Raw genomic sequence first — 19013 nt, forward strand, 5'->3', positions numbered from 1 at the left:
ACCGGCTCCATTATGTTCAGTGTCCCACACCGTATCCCACACCGGCTCCATTATGTTCAGTGTCCCACACCGTATCCCATACCGGCTCCATTATGTTCAGTGTCCCACACCGTATCCCATACCGGCTCCATTATGTTCAGTGTCCCACACCGTATCCCACACCGGCTCCATTATGTTCAGTGTCCCACACCGCCTCCATTATGTTCAGTGTCCCACACCGTATCCCACACCGCCTCCATTATGTTCAGTGTCCCACACCGTATCCCACACCGCCTCCATTATGTTCAGTGTCCCACACCGTATCCCACACCGCCTCCATTATGTTCAGTGTCCCACACCGTATCCCATACCGGCTCCATTATGTTCAGTGTCCCACACCGTATCCCATACCGGCTCCATTATGTTCAGTGTCCCACACCGTATCCCACACCGCCTCCATTATGTTCAGTGTCCCACACCGTATCCCACACCGCCTCCATTATGTTCAGTGTCCCACACCGTATCCCACACCGGCTCCATTATGTTCAGTGTCCCACACCGTATCCCACACCGGCTCCATTATGTTCAGTGTCCCACACCGTATCCCACACCGGCTCCATTATGTTCAGTGTCCCACACCGTATCCCACACCGGCTCCATTATGTTCAGTGTCCCACACCGTATCCCACACCGGCTCCATTATGTTCAGTGTCCCACACCGTATCCCATACCGCCTCCATTATGTTCAGTGTCCCACACCGTATCCCATACCGGCTCCATTATGTTCAGTGTCCCACACCGTATCCCACACCGCCTCCATTATGTTCAGTGTCCCACACCGTATCCCACACCGCCTCCATTATGTTCAGTGTCCCACACCGTATCCCACACCGCCTCCATTATGTTCAGTGTCCCACACCGTATCCCACACCGCCTCCATTATGTTCAGTGTCCCACACCGTATCCCACACCGGCTCCATTATGTTCAGTGTCCCACACCGTATCCCATACCGCCTCCATTATGTTCAGTGTCCCACACCGTATCCCATACCGGCTCCATTATGTTCAGTGTCCCACACCGTATCCCACACCGCCTCCATTATGTTCAGTGTCCCACACCGTATCCCACACCGCCTCCATTATGTTCAGTGTCCCACACCGTATCCCACACCGCCTCCATTATGTTCAGTGTCCCACACCGTATCCCACACCGCCTCCATTATGTTCAGTGTCCCACACCGTATCCCACACCGGCTCCATTATGTTCAGTGTCCCACACCGTATCCCACACCGCCTCCATTATGTTCAGTGTCCCACACCGTATCCCATACCGGCTCCATTATGTTCAGTGTCCCACACCGTATCCCACACTGCCTCCATTATGTTCAGTGTCCCACACCGTATCCCACACCGCCTCCATTATGTTCAGTGTCCCACACCGTATCCCATACCGCCTCCATTATGTTCAGTGTCCCACACCGTATCCCATACCGCCTCCATTATGTTCAGTGTCCCACACCGTATCCCACACCGCCTCCATTATGTTCAGTGTCCCACACCGTATCCCACACCGCCTCCATTATGTTCAGTGTCCCACACCGTATCCCACACCGCCTCCATTATGTTCAGTGTCCCACACCGTATCCCACACCGCCTCCATTATGTTCAGTGTCCCACACCGTATCCCACACTGCCTCCATTATGTTCAGTGTCCCACACCGTATCCCACACCGGCTCCATTATGTTCAGTGTCCCACACCGTATCCCATACCGCCTCCATTATGTTCAGTGTCCCACACCGCCTCCATTATGTTCAGTGTCCCACACCGTATCCCACACCGCCTCCATTATGTTCAGTGTCCCACACCGTATCCCACACCGGCTCCATTATGTTCAGTGTCCCACACCGTATCCCACACCGGCTCCATTATGTTCAGTGTCCCACACCGTATCCCATACCGGCTCCATTATGTTCAGTGTCCCACACCGTATCCCATACCGGCTCCATTATGTTCAGTGTCCCACACCGTATCCCACACTGCCTCCATTATGTTCAGTGTCCCACACCGTATCCCACACCGCCTCCATTATGTTCAGTGTCCCACACCGTATCCCACACCGCCTCCATTATGTTCAGTGTCCCACACCGTATCCCATACCGCCTCCATTATGTTCAGTGTCCCACACCGTATCCCACACCGGCTCCATTATGTTCAGTGTCCCACACCGTATCCCACACCGGCTCCATTATGTTCAGTGTCCCACACCGTATCCCATACCGGCTCCATTATGTTCAGTGTCCCACACCGTATCCCACACCGCCTCCATTATGTTCAGTGTCCCACACCGTATCCCACACCGGCTCCATTATGTTCAGTGTCCCACACCGTATCCCACACCGGCTCCATTATGTTCAGTGTCCCACACCGTATCCCACACCGGCTCCATTATGTTCAGTGTCCCACACCGCCTCCATTATGTTCAGTGTCCCACACCGTATCCCACACTGCCTCCATTATGTTCAGTGTCCCACACCGTATCCCACACTGCCTCCATTATGTTCAGTGTCCCACACCGTATCCCACACCGGCTCCATTATGTTCAGTGTCCCACACCGCCTCCATTATGTTCAGTGTCCCACACCGTATCCCACACCGCCTCCATTATGTTCAGTGTCCCACACCGTATCCCACACCGCCTCCATTATGTTCAGTGTCCCACACCGTATCCCACACCGCCTCCATTATGTTCAGTGTCCCACACCGTATCCCACACCGGCTCCATTATGTTCAGTGTCCCACACCGTATCCCACACCGCCTCCATTATGTTCAGTGTCCCACACCGTATCCCATACCGGCTCCATTATGTTCAGTGTCCCACACCGTATCCCATACCGCCTCCATTATGTTCAGTGTCCCACACCGTATCCCACACCGCCTCCATTATGTTCAGTGTCCCACACCGTATCCCACACCGGCTCCATTATGTTCAGTGTCCCACACCGCCTCCATTATGTTCAGTGTCCCACACCGTATCCCACACCGGCTCCATTATGTTCAGTGTCCCACACCGTATCCCACACCGCCTCCATTATGTTCAGTGTCCCACACCGTATCCCATACCGGCTCCATTATGTTCAGTGTCCCACACCGTATCCCACACCGCCTCCATTATGTTCAGTGTCCCACACCGTATCCCACACCGGCTCCATTATGTTCAGTGTCCCACACCGTATCCCATACCGCCTCCATTATGTTCAGTGTCCCACACCGTATCCCACACCGGCGGCATCAGGCGCGTCTTCACGCCTCGCCCTCCGCTCCGATGCGCCGCTGTTCTATTTCCAGTCGTTGCCGCACGGTGAACCTTTTTTTCTTTTTTACTACAAACTGCACAAAGTTGGCATCGGCACGCAGCACGTGTCGATACTGTGCTGCTACGCTGTGCAGCTTGTGTGTGTTACCCTTTGGAGCGGTTTTGAAAGACAATAAAGATTTGTGGCAGAATTATTTTAACCGCTTGTTTGAGCCAAATCTGGGTTGAGCGTGATTTGTGGAGCTCCCTCTGACTGGTGTTGTGATTGTGGACTTCATTGACGTTGTTGTAGTACCGTAATTTCCGGACTATAAGCTGCGACTTTTTACTCATGATTTGAACCCTGCGGCTTATACAACGGTGCGGCTAATCTATGAATTTTTACAGCTAACGCAAAGCCATCTAAGTCTCTGAGCTAACGTAACAGCCACTAGGGGGCCACCTGCGGCTTATAGTCCGGTGCGGCTTGTATATGTACATATTTGGGATTTTCCCAAAATTTGGCTGGTGCGGCTTATATTCAGGTGCGCCTTATAGTCCGGAAATTACGGTACTTAGTAGTACTTAGACAGGTACATGGCCAGGGTGTCAATGAGGTGGTAGTACTTAGACAGGTACTGTACATGGCCAGGGTGTCAATGAGGTGGTAGTACTTAGACAGGTACTGTACATGAGGTGGTCACAATGTATCTAGTAGACCAGGCCCAAGTTGCTGTACTCTGTTCTCTACCCTGATCCATCCTACCCTGATCCATCCCACGCTAGCAAAATGAGCAACTAGGGTTAAATGAGCTGTAGATGTAAGGCCAAGCATTAGCATGTTTTAGGATGTCTGAAGCCTTGTTTTTAAAGCCTTTGTGGTGCTATGTACTGTATGTACTGTATGAGGTGCATGCGTAGTCGAAGTGACATGGATGAGTGCTCCTGCCAGAGTCCTCAATGTATTCTTATTTTCTTACTGACCAGTAATCTTGATCTTTGGTTGACTTTTTGGATAAGTTGCTTTATTTTTTCACTGGACAGATTTGCCTCTAAAATGCAACCCATGTAGGTAAAAAAATGGTAATCTTCTCTTTTCTTGTATTGTCATTGTCACCCACTTTTACTGAGAAGCTGTCGGCCTTGGAGAGGTTTGGAGAGGTGGACCCAAAGAGAACTAATAGTTTGTTTTCATCGAGCCAGGTGCAGATTCTGCAGAGTGCAGAGATAAGCGTTTTTTCAACCTGCAATTTGTCCTCATCTGCAAAAAGTATTAGTCAAAAGTACATGCATTTAACAATAATTAAGTCTTCCAAAGTAATTTGCTTTTTAACATCAAAGCATTGCTGTATTAATTTACATTTAGGAAGTTTCCACTTCTCTTTTCCAGGAATGAGTATAGTTACATTCCTGCAACTATACTCATTCCTGGAAAAAAGAAAGTACTGTACTCAACTAAACTCAAGTGAATTAACTTAGTTACTGTGGACCAATGGTCCTCACAAAAAAGTAGTTTTTGATACTGTTCATTTAATTTATTTTAACTTAATGTACTTTTTATGCTGTACTGTTGCTTTTGTGGACTCTGGACTGTGGCATACAGTACATACAGTACAGTATGTTGTTGTTTGTGTCTTTCTCGATTGAAATGCACTTTGGGTCAACGTCTGTTGTTTTTCAATCTGCTACATGAACAAAGATGACTTGCCTTGACTAAATCTTTGACCTGTGTGTGTGTGTGTGCGCGCGTGTGTGTGTGTGTGTGTGTGTGTGTGTGTGTCGGTGTGTCGGTGTGTCGGTGTGTCGGTGTGGACGGGCCCTTCGTCTCCCCAGAGCGTCCGGTGAACGCGGACCAGCAGGAGCGGACGCTGCTGGTCGGCGTGTTCAACGCCAGGAAGGGCAAGACGCAGCTGCACAAGTGGGCCGAGCGGCAGGTCATCCTCTGTGGGACGTGTCTCATCGTGGCCTCCGTCAAGGACAGCCTGACAGGGAAGATGCACATCCTGCCCCTGGTGGGGGGGAAGGTGAGAGAGGCGGTGGGTGGGAGAAGTGGTCAGATGTTTTTCAAGTCAAAGGTGCTATATGACATTATAAAAACTCTATGTGACTTTAGTAAAAAACCATTGGCATCAAAATATAAAATGTACTTGCGGTATATCATTTTGTCAAACCTTTTCTATAATGACAGATTTACAACCTACACAACGCATCGCAATGTGTTGTGAGCTTTTATATTTTTGAATAGCAAATAATGGCCACTATATCGGCCAGACTGATACATATGGGTCTGGTCGTGCCCTTGAGTGGGACGATGTCTTTACAAACAGCCCTGCAGGTCCTTCCCTCTTAGGAACGACCACAGGCACCCAGCATGGTGCGGATACGACAACACAGCTGGGATGGACCGCTGTGTACAATATTCACTGTCAGCTGCAGAGACAGCCCTGCAGAACATGCACTGTGCACACTGTGTATCATGCAGTATAAGCACTCAAATAGGGGTGAGCGTGTAGATTGTTTGGGGGGAAAATACCTTCTGCCCAGTAACTATACTGCACCTGAGATGTTCCTTTTTTACTGAGGCCAAGTTTAGAATAAGAATTAAATACATGATTAAATATAACAGCAACTGAAAAACTAGTTTTGGGGGCGTGAAAAGAGGCGGGACCAACAGGTAGGACTTGACAATGTGTAAATATTAAATAACATTGGATGTAGCCATCAATGTCCCAATGTTTTATTTTGTTTTGTGAAGGTAGAAGAGGTGAAGAGAAGACAGCATTGTCTGATGTTCAGCTCAGCGGGACCTCAGGCCCAGACCTACTTTGTCAACTTTGACACACTAGCCGACTACCAGCGATGGCATAGGCAAGCAGCAAAAGTAAGCAACAAAGTGCATGTGTGTGTGTGTGTGTGCGTGTGTGTGTGTGTGTGTGTGTGTGCGTGTGTGTGTGTGTGTGTGTGTGTGTGTGTGTGTGCGTGTGTGCGTGCATGCGTGCGTGTCTCTTCTGGCATTGATTGAACTGCTTGCTTATGCAGTGGTGGAAAGTGACTAAGTACTCAAGTACTGGAGGTACTTTTACTTTACGTGAGTTGTATGTTTGTCCATGGTTCAATACTTTATACTTTACGAGTTTACGACATCTCAGAGGCAAATATTATACTTTTTACTCCACTACAATTGACACCTTTAATTACAAATTACCGGTACTTTTAAATATATATTACTATTACAAAACATGACGTCATGAACCATTTAAGCTGTATTTTATACGTCTTCTATTAAGAAAATAGACAAGCGGACTGGACTTGCACTGTTACGAATATGGTCGTATTTTTGTTTTATTGGTGTTATATATTTTCTTATTGGACGTGTCTGTGTCAGGTATCGTGTCAAGGCCCTGTGTATGCAAATAGCATGTACCATTCCCATTCCCACACACATGATATGCGTGCACTGCAGTGGGTGCTGCGTAGTTGTGTGTTACTCCATGGAGTTGTTGTTCCATTGATAAATGAGGGCCAGTATAACTCAGGCTTTAGACTTTACTTTTCAAGTCATGTAGTCGTTAATTTATGGTTGACTTCTACTGTAACTGCACATGACAGTAGGCTCAACAATGACCCCAGATCATTCAGCATTTGGATTGAATGTTGAGTGTCTTTCAGAACACCATGTCTGGTCCTGTCAAAGACTCTGCAAAGCTCTGCTGTCCTAATTCACTATTCTCAATGTCCGGTCCGGGGGCCATCATCGGTCCAAATGAACACATACGGGTCTGTAACTCTGAGAGAGTATACAAATGGAACCAAATGGAACCAGGCCATTTGGTTCTATTTGTGCACTTGCAGGGCACTAGTTTAACGACAGGACTTTGCGCCATGGTCTGACGCCTTGGTGGCGGTCCAGTCCGCGGCAATTTAGCTATTTACAGGACTCTTCTTGTGGAGGGAGGGCAGAATCCAAAAGAGCGCCTGAAATTCAGAAGGCTGACCATCATTGAACGTCACTGTACTGGAACCCCAATACAATAACTGAGTTGACCTGTGAGGGGCCATTTGGATCCTTGGTGGTCCCCGGAACCGACATTGAGAAGCATTATGTCCTAATTAATTAATTGTGTCCCGGCTCCACCCTGGTCAACCTCAGGGATATTGACAGAGAGCCAAGCACCAGTGTTGTTTTCGTTAGGACTGACGATAACGTAAATGACGACGTCAACGCCCCTTTTTCCAGGACTAAGACAGACTAAAACGAACGGCACTAAAATAATTCGACAAGACTGACGCTGACGAGCTAAATACCGTAGCTCTAAAATGACTAAAACTGACTAAAACCCTTAGGAGTTTCCGTCGACTAAAACTATCAAGGATAGAAATGACTAAGACTGACTAAGACTAATTAAGCATTTTTCCAAATGACTAAGAGTGACTAAAACTAATAAGAATTTCGTCCAAAAGACTAAGACTGACTAAATCTAAAAAATGCCTGCCAAAAACAACACTACCAAGCACACACAGTGATCAACCTCACAGAGAGAGCCCCTGTTGACAGAGAGCCGAGCACACACAGTGATCCAGGAAAGAGAAGGGACAACAGAACTAAAAAGGAATATCCAATTAGTTTTAGATTCATGCTACAGTAAGTCCAGGATCTGTCTCGGCCACAGTGGCATGCTTCACTGGATTAGAGCAGTTAAACTGAGTCAATTTAATTCATAAAGCATTTATACAAAGTGAATAAAATCCAACATACCATAACAACAGTCATGTATTAGCATGGATCCATGGATTAGAGCATGCATAGTCTCTCACAAGTATTCCACAATCTTTTGTAATTACGGCCTCATGAAAGCCACATGCAGAATTGGTCATCTGCTCATTTAAGTTCATGAAAATATGTTTTAAAAAGTAAAGTAAATGAAACTAGATAAAGCATATATTTGCTGTCTGGAAGAAACCACCTAACTCTGTCTATCCTTCCTCAGCAGTCAATCTTAAAAAAAGATTAAAAAGTAAAGTAAATTAAATTCTCTGGAAGAAACCACCTAACCAAAATGTTCATTTTTCGGGAGTTTTATCGAAGTGCTTTTTAATATTTATGCGTGACATGAAAACGTTGATGGTTGTTTTTTTATTATGAACATATATGCCAATATATGGCAAATATATGCAGAAATTATATTCCATAGGCTATTCATGTTCAGTCACGGGTTACGGCAGTCCAAAACATACAGTGTAAAGCCCAATTTACACCGTAAGCTATTCAAAAATAGCTGCTCTACAAAAATAGCCGTTCTACAAGCTAAAAGTGTTTGAAATATACAGGCCAGCACATACAGTATACTCATACATCAGAGGGTTCTATGGAGACTGCTAATAATGAGAGAAGAAGAAGGCTTGTGGGGATTTGGGACAGGGTTTCACGCTACACTGAGCAGAAAATATGAACGCTCTGAGTCCCTCATGGTCTGTCTGTCTGTCTGTCTGTCTGTCTGTCTGTCTGTCTGTCTGTCTGTCTGTCTGTCTGTCTGTCTGTCTGTCTGTCTGTCTGTCTGTCTGTCTGTCTGTCTGTCTGTCTGTCTGTCTGTCTGTCTGTCTGTCTGTCTGTCTGTCTGTCTGTCTGTCTGTCTGTCTGTCTGTCTGTCTGTCTGTCTGTCTGTCTGTCTGTCTGTCTGGCTGGCTGGCTGGCAGGCTTCGTACACACATATCAGACGAACATGCTCTGTGCTGTCCGTGTGTGATGGGGGAGGGGGGGGGGCAATCATGAAACACAGGCAGAGCACAGCACAGTTGTTCTTTATGTGTGTACGAAGCCTCTGTCTGTCTCGCACGCACGCACACGAGCACACGAACGAACACACAGACACACACACACACACACACACACACACACACACACACACACACACACACACTGAAAGTCAATACCTGGAATTGAAGCAGCAGAACTATCTTATAGGCCCTATCTTGTTTCAATTGCCTTTTTATCTCTCTTTCATTGTCCACTGTGATCTACAGCCTTGTTCTTCAGCTGCTAGCTGATGAGTCGCAGCGGTGGAAATGTAACTATAAGTACATTCAATCAAGTAGCCCCGGAAATGCTTTGACCATGTCTCTAATTTAAACGAGCATGCTTTAACCGCAACTTTATACTCAACTACCGGTAATATATTTTTGTTACTTAGTAGATTTAGATTATTATTACAAAACATACATATAACCAATTAAGTCCTATTTTATACTTTGGCACTTGTGCTGAGCTTGTAGATATGAGTACATGTTTTTGACACATTTAGAAAAATGCAGTAACCTACAAACTGTACTTCTTCCACCACTGATGAGTCGTTCTCTGAGGTCTGTGTCTTTTCCAGGACATGAATATGATCTCATGCACAGCTGAGTAAGCGCCTCATGTGAGGGAGTGTTGCTCAGAGAGTGATCCATCCTTACATGTTATTATATATATTATCAATACGCCTAATGTAATTAATGCTCTGTAGCTGTAGTGCTGTGTTTTGCTTGCCAAAAAGAACAGAAATAAAAGCCAAAAATTGCTTGTAGAGATCAATTATTTTTCCCAGGCAACACCCTCACGTGAAATGCAACAGGCCGGCTGTGGAGTAGTGTGTTGTTTTGAGGAGGATGAAAGCGAGGCGGTTTAGCTACATTCTGCACATGTAGATAAGATGTGCCTTTCGGATAGGATGTGGAATGCACTGTAAAGTCACAAGACTACTGGGTGTGCAACCAGCTAGTACTGTAGTGTTGGTACTGGACCTTTCACCAAGTACTGGACCATTCACCTGGGTGTGCAATCAGCCAGTACTGTAGTGTTGTAAGTACTGGACCATTCACCTGGGTGTGCAATCAGCCAGTACTGTAGTGTTGTAAGTACTGGACCATTCACCACTTCAGAAGATGTATCAGATGTATTTGTCACATCACAGGTTTACATCACAGGTGACAGAGACATACAAGACACAAGATGAATTCCTGTTCTGTTCTTTAACTACATAGAAGTGTCTATTTGTACGTCTCTAAATGTTTTGATGAATTGAACAATGTGGACCCTGTTGTAAACAAGTGTAATGCTTTATTGGGTCGTCCACTCACAGTTAACAGTCTTTGTATTGAGTTTGTGCTTGAAATGTACTGTAATTCTGCAAACTGTTAATAAATATTTCAATCAATCAATCAAAAGAGAACGTAATAAGCAGTTTCAGGTAGCGTCCATACGTAGTGTACTGAACTGTTAATTTCAGAGCAATTAGTCTAATGAGTGCCTCAAAGTAATAAGTAAGTGTGTGTGTGTGTGTGTGTGTGTGTGTGTGTGTGTGTGTGTGTGTGTGTGTGTGTGTGTGTGTGTGTGTGTGTGTGTGTGTGTGTGTGTGTGTGTGTGTGTGTGTGTGCGTGTGCGTGTGCGTGTGTGTGAAGGTGGTGTCTCAAACAGTCAGCCTGGTGGATCTGTCCTGCTACAGTCTGGAAGCAGTGCCAGAGTATCTGTTCTACAGCCAGGATGTCACTCACCTCAACCTGAGACACAACTTCATGAGTCTACAGGGGCCTGGAGGCCTCCTCAACCTACCCAGGTAAACACCTACAGGGGCCCGGCGGCCTCCTCAACCTACCCAGGTAAACACCTACAGGGGCCTGGCGGCCTCCTCAACCTACCCAGGTAAACACCTACAGGGGCCTGGCGGCCTCCTCAACCTACCCAGGTAAACACCTACAGGGGCCCGGCGGCCTCCTCAACCTACCCAGGTAAACACCTACAGGGGCCTGGCGGCCTCCTCAACCTACCCAGGTAAACGCCTACAGGGGCCTGGCGGCCTCCTCAACCTGCCCAGGTAAACACCTACAGGGGCCCGGCGGCCTCCTCAACCTGCCCAGGTAAACACCTACAGGGGCCTGGCGGCCTCCTCAACCTACCCAGGTAAACACCTACAGGGGCCCGGCGGCCTCCTCAACCTGCCCAGGTAAACACCTACAGGGGCCTGGCGGCCTCCTCAACCTACCCAGGTAAACACCTACAGGGGCCCGGCGGCCTCCTCAACCTACCCAGGTAAACACCTACAGGGGCCCGGCGGCCTCCTCAACCTACCCAGGTAAACACCTACAGGGGCCCGGCGGCCTCCTCAACCTACCCAGGTAAACACCTACAGGGGCCCGGCGGCCTCCTCAACCTACCCAGGTAAACACCTACAGGGGCCTGGCGGCCTCCTCAACCTACCCAGGTAAACACCTACAGGGGCCCGGCGGCCTCCTCAACCTACCCAGGTAAACACCTACAGGGGCCCGGCGGCCTCCTCAACCTACCCAGGTAAACACCTACAGGGGCCCGGCGGCCTCCTCAACCTACCCAGGTAAACACCTACAGGGGCCTGGCGGCCTCCTCAACCTACCCAGGTAAACACCTACAGGGGCCTGGCGGCCTCCTCAACCTACCCAGGTAAACACCTACAGGGGCCCGGCGGCCTCCTCAACCTACCCAGGTAAATACTTGGGTGTCTTGACAACAAACTCTCCTTTGACTCTCATGTTGCCTCTATATCTAAAAAAGTCCAGCAGCTCTTTTAATGACTCGTCTGTAATGATGACTCTTTTCTATAGAAGTTTTATTGAATCTGTTCTCATGTTTTGTATTGTTGCCTGGTACGGTAATCTGACCCTGGCAAACAAGAACAGGCTCAGCAGCCTCGTCAAAGTGGCCAGTAAGATTTCTGTGAGAACCCAAGCCCAACTCATAGAACTGTACAAGAGGCAGATGCTTAAGAGAGCCTCCACCCTCCTGCAAACAAGCAGGATGAGCAGTGCAAACGTCCACTTTAAATAGGCGGAATGAAGATGGAATGAGTGTGATTGGATGAAGTCAATTATGTGAATGAGAACGTGATGCTGAGGCGACCCAATGAACGGCCGGCAGCAACGGCTCTGAGTTTCCTGACTGAACGTGCTCTGTGCATGTCTGTGACATCATGTCTGTGACATCATCACGTCTTTGACATCATCATGTCTGTGACATCATGTCTGTGACAGGTGCAACGCTCATTTGTCACTTTTACTTTGGTTCTGTAAATATATTTTTGTACTTTTACTCTCAAGTACAGGCCTATTACTTGTCTTAAGTATTTCTTCCACCACACATCCTACCAAACTAGCACCAGGCCTGTAGTCCAATACTCAAGCCCCCTGCCACTGGACAGTACACCCACTAATATCAATTGGCATTCATTCCCAGGACAAATAACCAGTAGTCACTGGTATTTACTGGCTCTGCACATTGTTGGACTTTCCGTTGCGATGCTGTGAGAGAGCTTCTCCTGATTCGAGGGAAAGGGGAAACAAAGACAGTAAGACACCAATGGCTTTGCAGTGCGAGTATAATATCACTATTTTGAGGCAGAGATTTCTTTGTGGAAAGCAAGTTTTCCTGAGGACTATACTATATAAGGAATGTACTACGGTGTACAACAAAGGCTGCGGCAGCAAATGTAGAAATCAGATTCATTGATTGATTTCTCGCAAGATGAACCACTGTGTCACTGACGTAATAGTGACAAACATTTGAGTTTCAGAAGCAACTGAAAAAGAAAGAGCTACCAGCTACTCTAGAGAAAGTCCCGGGGCAACAGATGAAACAAAGATATCTCATAACTTACAGGGATCTCTAAAAGTATTTTCATGCTGACACAGCCTAAAAATGGTAGGGTTGGATCAAGTGAACCTATTTTGAAATAGTTTGTTGATCATACAGTGTTTATTCTCAGGCGTCAGCTGCAAATATTGTCCGTTCACAGACATCTGACATACAGCATACAGTATAACATGCTTACAGCATGTTCACACATCTGTGAAAGCCTTCCGTCTGACTGGGTTGTGATGAATGAAGTGATGCATGGTGGGGAAGGGAAGGGACAGCCCATGTTGTTGTCATGTGCTGCCAGCAACAATGGCTTCTTTCTTTCTTTCTTTGGGGCGACGGTGGGTCAGGGGGTAGAGTTGCCGAATGGTAACCGCAAGGTTCCCAGTTCGAACCCATCCTCCCCCAGAGTTAGTGTCGAAGTGTCCTTGAGCAAGACACTGAACCCCTAATTGCTCCTGATGTGCTGGTTGGTGCCTTGCATGTTTGAAATTCTTTATTTAGGAATACCCCATTGAGATACAGTATCTCGTTTTCGAGAGGGTCCTGACTACAATCAATACAATACAATATACAATAAAGGAGAAAAACTAAACACAAAACAAAACAAACAAACACAAAATACAAAAAACAGGGTATTACAATATGCAAGCATAATAGCAAAGAGATGGATCATTTGTTCTGTCAGATATGACTGTCACTTCCGTTGGTCAGCATGTATGAATGGGCGAATGTAATGCGCACTCTATGTAAAGCGCCTTGGATGGAGGTGCTATATAAATATAAATACACCATTTCCCCTTTTCATGTCAGGTTCTCCCAGCTGAAGAGCCTCAACCTGTCACATAACCGTCTGGGTGTGTTCCCCGAGTCAGTGTGTGAGATTCGGACCTTGATGGAACTCAACCTCTCCTGCAACGGTCTCCACACAGTCCCCGTGCAGATAGGCAACCTGCAAAGGTGCAGCACACCGACATGCACACTCACTCAAAATATTAGGTCCACTGTGTATGTCCATCCACATTTTTAAAGCTGTTCATTAAGATTAGTTTCTTTTCACTGGGCATATCCTTACTGCCGAAGCCTTTTTTAATTACCCCTATTCTACTTTATGTTATGACTTTTAGTTGTTGATTTACCTTTATGGACATTGCACAAATCAGGTGGTGAGAGATTATGCGTGACACAAGTAGGTGAAAATACAGTGAGAGTGAGACTGTAAATAGAATAATAAGCAATTTGTTTTCCTCCAAATGTAGTTTTAAAGCTGATAGTAATCATTATTATAAATTGTTTGCTCAACAACAGGTGTCTCACTGTCTCTCTAATAAAGTAAATGTTCAGATAGGTAAAAATAAATCCCATTCAGAAATCATTGCATTCATAACTTATATTAATGTAGTCTGCATATTCAATGGAGTCAGTGAAATGTGTGAATTTCAGCTGTTTCATTATGTAACCAATCTAAGCATCTAATCTAGGCCACTTTTAATGCCGCCACTACACTTGCACATGCATAGTGGAATATGCAATAAATTAATGTACTTTCACATCCATATGCAGATATTTGAACCTTTTTATTGAATTCTGAGCAGCAAATAAAAATAGAAATAAAAGGTTGGCTAGCTCACTGGTTCTCAACATTAGGTCTGGGAACACTGGGTGTCTAAATAGACCCACGTGGGTCTGTAACTCAAAGAGTGTACAAATGGACCACTGAGTTATTTTACAGTGCAGATTGAGGTTACAGTAGTTTAATGATTGTCAACCTTTTGAATTTCCCCAGTTTGATATGCAGTAGACCAACAGACCCCCATTTGATGGGTTTGTTTTTGGGACCCTAATCCAGTGATTCTCAATCTATTTCTTGTCAACGACCCCCAAATTGGCCCAGGCCGTAGCGTAACGGTCTGGGCACCGGACTGGTGATCCAGTCGCGGTGTGCCGCGGGTTCGACTCCCGGACCCGACACGGCCTTTACCGCATGTCATCCCCCCATCTCTCTCCCGTTTCCTGTCAGCCTACTTTCTATCCCTTAAAAGGATAAGAAGGGTCCATTTGGTTGCTAATTATCCTTTAGCTTTGTTTGGACCCCCTGGAACTCTCTCAAGGACCCCTAGGGGTCCCTGGACCCCACTTTGGGAACCACTGCCCTAATCTATACTGTAAAATCCCCAGTGTTTATTTAACTAACCGAGTTACAGACCCGTAATGGTCCCCACCCACCGTTGAGAAACAGTCAGCGGTCTAATATGCAATAAATGAATCCAATCTCACATTATCCACAAGCAGATACCTGAATCTTTCATGGAATTCTGAGCAGCAGTGGCCTGAATGAAATAAACAAATGAATATACATAGTTTGGCTAGCCTTTTCTGTCTGTGTCTTACTCTTTTAAGCCTACAGACCCTCGCTCTGGATGGAAATCACTTGAGCTCCCTGCCCGAGGAGCTGGGAGGCCTGTCTCAGCTCACCAGCCTGGGGCTTTCCTTCAATAACTTCCCCCACATCCCCTCCGTGCTGGAGGGCCTGAGTGGGGTGGACAAGCTGGCCCTGGCTGGCAACAGAGTGGAGAGTCTGGATCTGGGCACCTTGGCTCGAATGAGCCACCTGAAGAACGTCGACCTACGGTAAAACATAGAAAACACACACACCTTTTCACCTATAATGACATACCAAAAATAGCGATATTAATTGACTATTTATTAAATTGTTTTGTTTTTGTTTTCATAATTGATTAAATCATTAGTTTAACTGTTGTACCCCTAGAGCTCTCTATGTCTCTCTGCTTGCTCTCTCTGGTGCTCTGTCTGTCTGTCTGTCTGTCTGTCTGTCTGTCAGTGCATGCATAATGTAGTATCAATCCACAATAGTGATGAAATGAGAGAGCCCTCCCCATGCTAGTAAATCACACAGTGAATGGAGCACATGAAGAGACAGAGCCCAGGGGAGACAAACATAAAGGTTTATGGGCCGTCCATGTGGTGCAGCTGGGGTAAAGATCTGATCGAGGATTATTTAAGCACAAGATGAGAAATTAAAAGCACTGTAGAAAAAAAGTCTGTATAGCGTTGACTGGCCCATTGATGAATGTAGCAAGATATAGCAGTGTCGTGACCATGGAGAAGGCAAGGGAGTGTGCATTACGTGAGGATTGGTACACGATGCACACAGCTGTGCCTCTTCAAAGCAAGCATTATGGAGTTTAGGAACATTGTGATGTTAAAATGAAAAATAAAGGGAATTGTATATGAACAGAGAATATAATATTCTCCAATCAGATCCTGCCCTCCACCGTGGAGACTGGGGTTCAGGGGTAAAGTTCCTGCCCTCCACCGTGGAGACTGGGGTTCAGGGGTAAAGTTCCTGCCCTCCACCGTGGAGACTGGGGTTCAGGGGTAAAGATCCTGCCCTCCACCGTGGAGACTGGGGTTCAGGGGTAAAGATCCTGCCCTCCACCGTGGAGACTGGGGTTCAGGGGTAAAGATCCTGCCCTCCACCGTGGAGACTGGGGTTCAGGGGTAAAGGTCCTGCCCTCCACCGTGGAGACTGGTGTTCAGAGGTAAAGTCCCTGCCCTCCACCGTGGAGACTGGGGTTCAGGGGTAAAGTTCCTATGCCCTCCACCGTGGAGACTGGGGTTCAGGGGTAAAGGTCCTGCCCTCCACCGTGGAGACTGGGGTTCAGGGGTAAAGTTCCTATGCCCTCCACCGTGGAGACTGGGGTTCAGAGGTAAAGTCCCTGCCCTCCACCATGGAGACTGGGGTTCAGGGGTAAAGTTCCTATGCCCTCCACCGTGGAGACTGAGGTTCGAATCCAATCCATCCTCCTTGTGTTCGTTGTTGTATGGGGCACCAAGTCAGAGGCGCAACGCCGCTCCATACAACAACGAACACAAAAGGCTTTATTGCAACCATATTTGGCAAGAAATTGGGCCACTTCTGTTACCAATGATACTAATTAAGGCTCTTTCATTTAGTGTAACAATTTATTCAGTCGTTCCACTGAGCCGACATGCACAGCCCACGTTTTCACTACAGTGCCAGAATTCTTCCTGCTAAATAATTAGTATAACTTGCTGGAATGGCAAATGGGAGAGACAGTTTTCACATGCCCTCCTTATTGCCTGATAAGCAGCAGTTATAACTGTACATTTTCAGGTGCGTTGCTGAAAGTGTTCCACTTCCACGTTTGATCTGCTCCTAGTTGTGTGACTCATCACTCATAACTTCCAATGTCTCTTGTATCATGTATGATTTATCTCTCCTGATTGGATAAAATAGTTTTGTCCCGACCTGAAAATGCATTTTCTGTTTATTAAACCGTTTAGTAACGAAAGAACTGGACAGATGGGAAGAACACTGTTACTGGACAAACACTCTCTGATTACTGTCAGAATTTAGAGCTATTTAATCCATTTTGGGCGGGAACCCCTTTTGGTGTTAGCATTATGGTATGCATTAGCTATTGAAAAATAGCAGATCTACAAGCCCATAGCGCGCCACCTGGGTCGAAATGGGTTAAGACAAGAAAATATCACTTAAAAAAGACAAATACCGGGAGGAGTAGGACGAAGGCTCTACGCCCTCCTGGTCCTGGGCTCCTCATTGGTAGGTTTCAACAGCAGTGACAACACAGAAATGTGTGTGGGGAGGAAGAAGTATTTGGCGTAATGAGTAAATTGGGGAGAAAAAGAGGTACTCTAAATTACTACTCTAAATGTATCGGGGAGAAAAAAGACAAATAGGCCTACTCTAATTCTAACTGATTTATTTGGACAGAAAAGGGGATTCCCATTTAGGACTGAGGCCGATTCTAAAAACGCCTTCTAAATCCTGACCTTAAGTTTCCTGAAAATCTTCAAATATTTATTATATGTTGCTATATTGTACTGTACATATACTGTACCAAAATGGGTTCCCGTCCTGAAGGGTAGGGTTACAAAAAGTGGTTCCCCCTGTAATGGGTTTTAAAACGGACATTGTCAGCGGTTTAAACCATTATTCATTCTCTCTGTCCGTACCATCCCAGAACCCTGAGAGACTCAGAGCTTCATTGTCTTGTTGCCGCCGGGCTGGATTTATAGTCCAGCTCAGTGGTGTTGTGTTGGATTAAATGGCTGCCTCATAAAAAGCAGCAGTTCTGTTCTGTTCTGTTTAGAGGGAGTGGGAGGAAGACGGGAAGAAGCTGGATCTCATCTGCCTGTGAATCAGTGAACCTTACATAAACGCACATCAGCTTGGAGAGGATGAGCATACTTTGGGTTGCTAATGTATATCGGTGGTTCACAAACATTTTCATCATGGCATGGTGGACCCCAAAATGATATGCATTTGACCACCATATCTCAAAATATTTGGTTCCAGGACGACCTGAAGCAAATGCTCAGGCAACGTGGCATGAATTAAACTTGTGTATCTGTGTCATATGTTTTGCCTCTTCTCTTGGCCAGTTCACACAGTTCAGACTTTAGTCTCAATGTGGCTTTTACTGGTTAAATAAAGGCTAAAATCTAACGCTTTCCCTCTGTGAGACCCTGCTGATCCAAGCACCCCTTCTGAAAAGTCCAGCGGTCTCTCCGAGTCGCAGAATCGTACAAACAAAATATGAATATGAATATTCCTGCCTGTCCTTTCCTCTCCGCTGCTCCGCTAATGCAGACTCAACGGGCTGCGCTGGGTGAGAAGCGAGACCCTGGTGACGGTGACCCAGGTGACCCAGCTAGACGTGAGGGACAACAGCCTGTCCTGCCTGGATCTCAGCCCCGTCTGCAGCCTGGAGAGCCTGCACTGCCAACGCAACCAACTGGGGACGCTGACTCTCAGTGGGTTCACCCTGCGCATGCTTAATGCCAGCAGCAACCGTAAGGGAAATTAATTTTAGCTTGTTTGTATTGTACCTTCTGCGCCCCTTGTGGCTTCAGGCCCTTTTGCTAGTCTACAGTTGCATAATAAGGCTCGTATGAGTGGCTCAGATGCTTGGCTAAAGATCTGTAATAAGGCAAGTTTATTTGTATAGTATATTTCAGCACTTGGGTTATTTAATGTGCTTTATATAAAACATTAAGGAGAAAAAAAACATAAGGGTGCAGCCACAC

At 46.5% G+C, this 19013-nt stretch overlaps 1 protein-coding gene across 1 annotated transcript in view; it reads left to right on the forward strand.

Moving 5' to 3' along the window:
* Positions 1 to 19013, forward strand: part of phlpp2 (PH domain and leucine rich repeat protein phosphatase 2) — a 64647-nt gene that overhangs the window by 26412 nt on the left and 19222 nt on the right. Inside the window, exons 4-9 of the mRNA XM_083758418.1 lie at positions 5108 to 5298; positions 6030 to 6155; positions 10712 to 10866; positions 13731 to 13877; positions 15318 to 15548; positions 18577 to 18779. Of these exons, the coding sequence (XP_083614544.1) occupies positions 5108 to 5298; positions 6030 to 6155; positions 10712 to 10866; positions 13731 to 13877; positions 15318 to 15548; positions 18577 to 18779 (1053 nt within the window). The remainder of the gene's footprint in view (positions 1 to 5107; positions 5299 to 6029; positions 6156 to 10711; positions 10867 to 13730; positions 13878 to 15317; positions 15549 to 18576; positions 18780 to 19013) is intronic.

Source organism: Protomyctophum parallelum, assembly GCF_964188405.1.
Source record: "Protomyctophum parallelum genome assembly, chromosome: 2".
Classification (NCBI taxonomy): domain Eukaryota; kingdom Metazoa; phylum Chordata; class Actinopteri; order Myctophiformes; family Myctophidae; genus Protomyctophum; species Protomyctophum parallelum.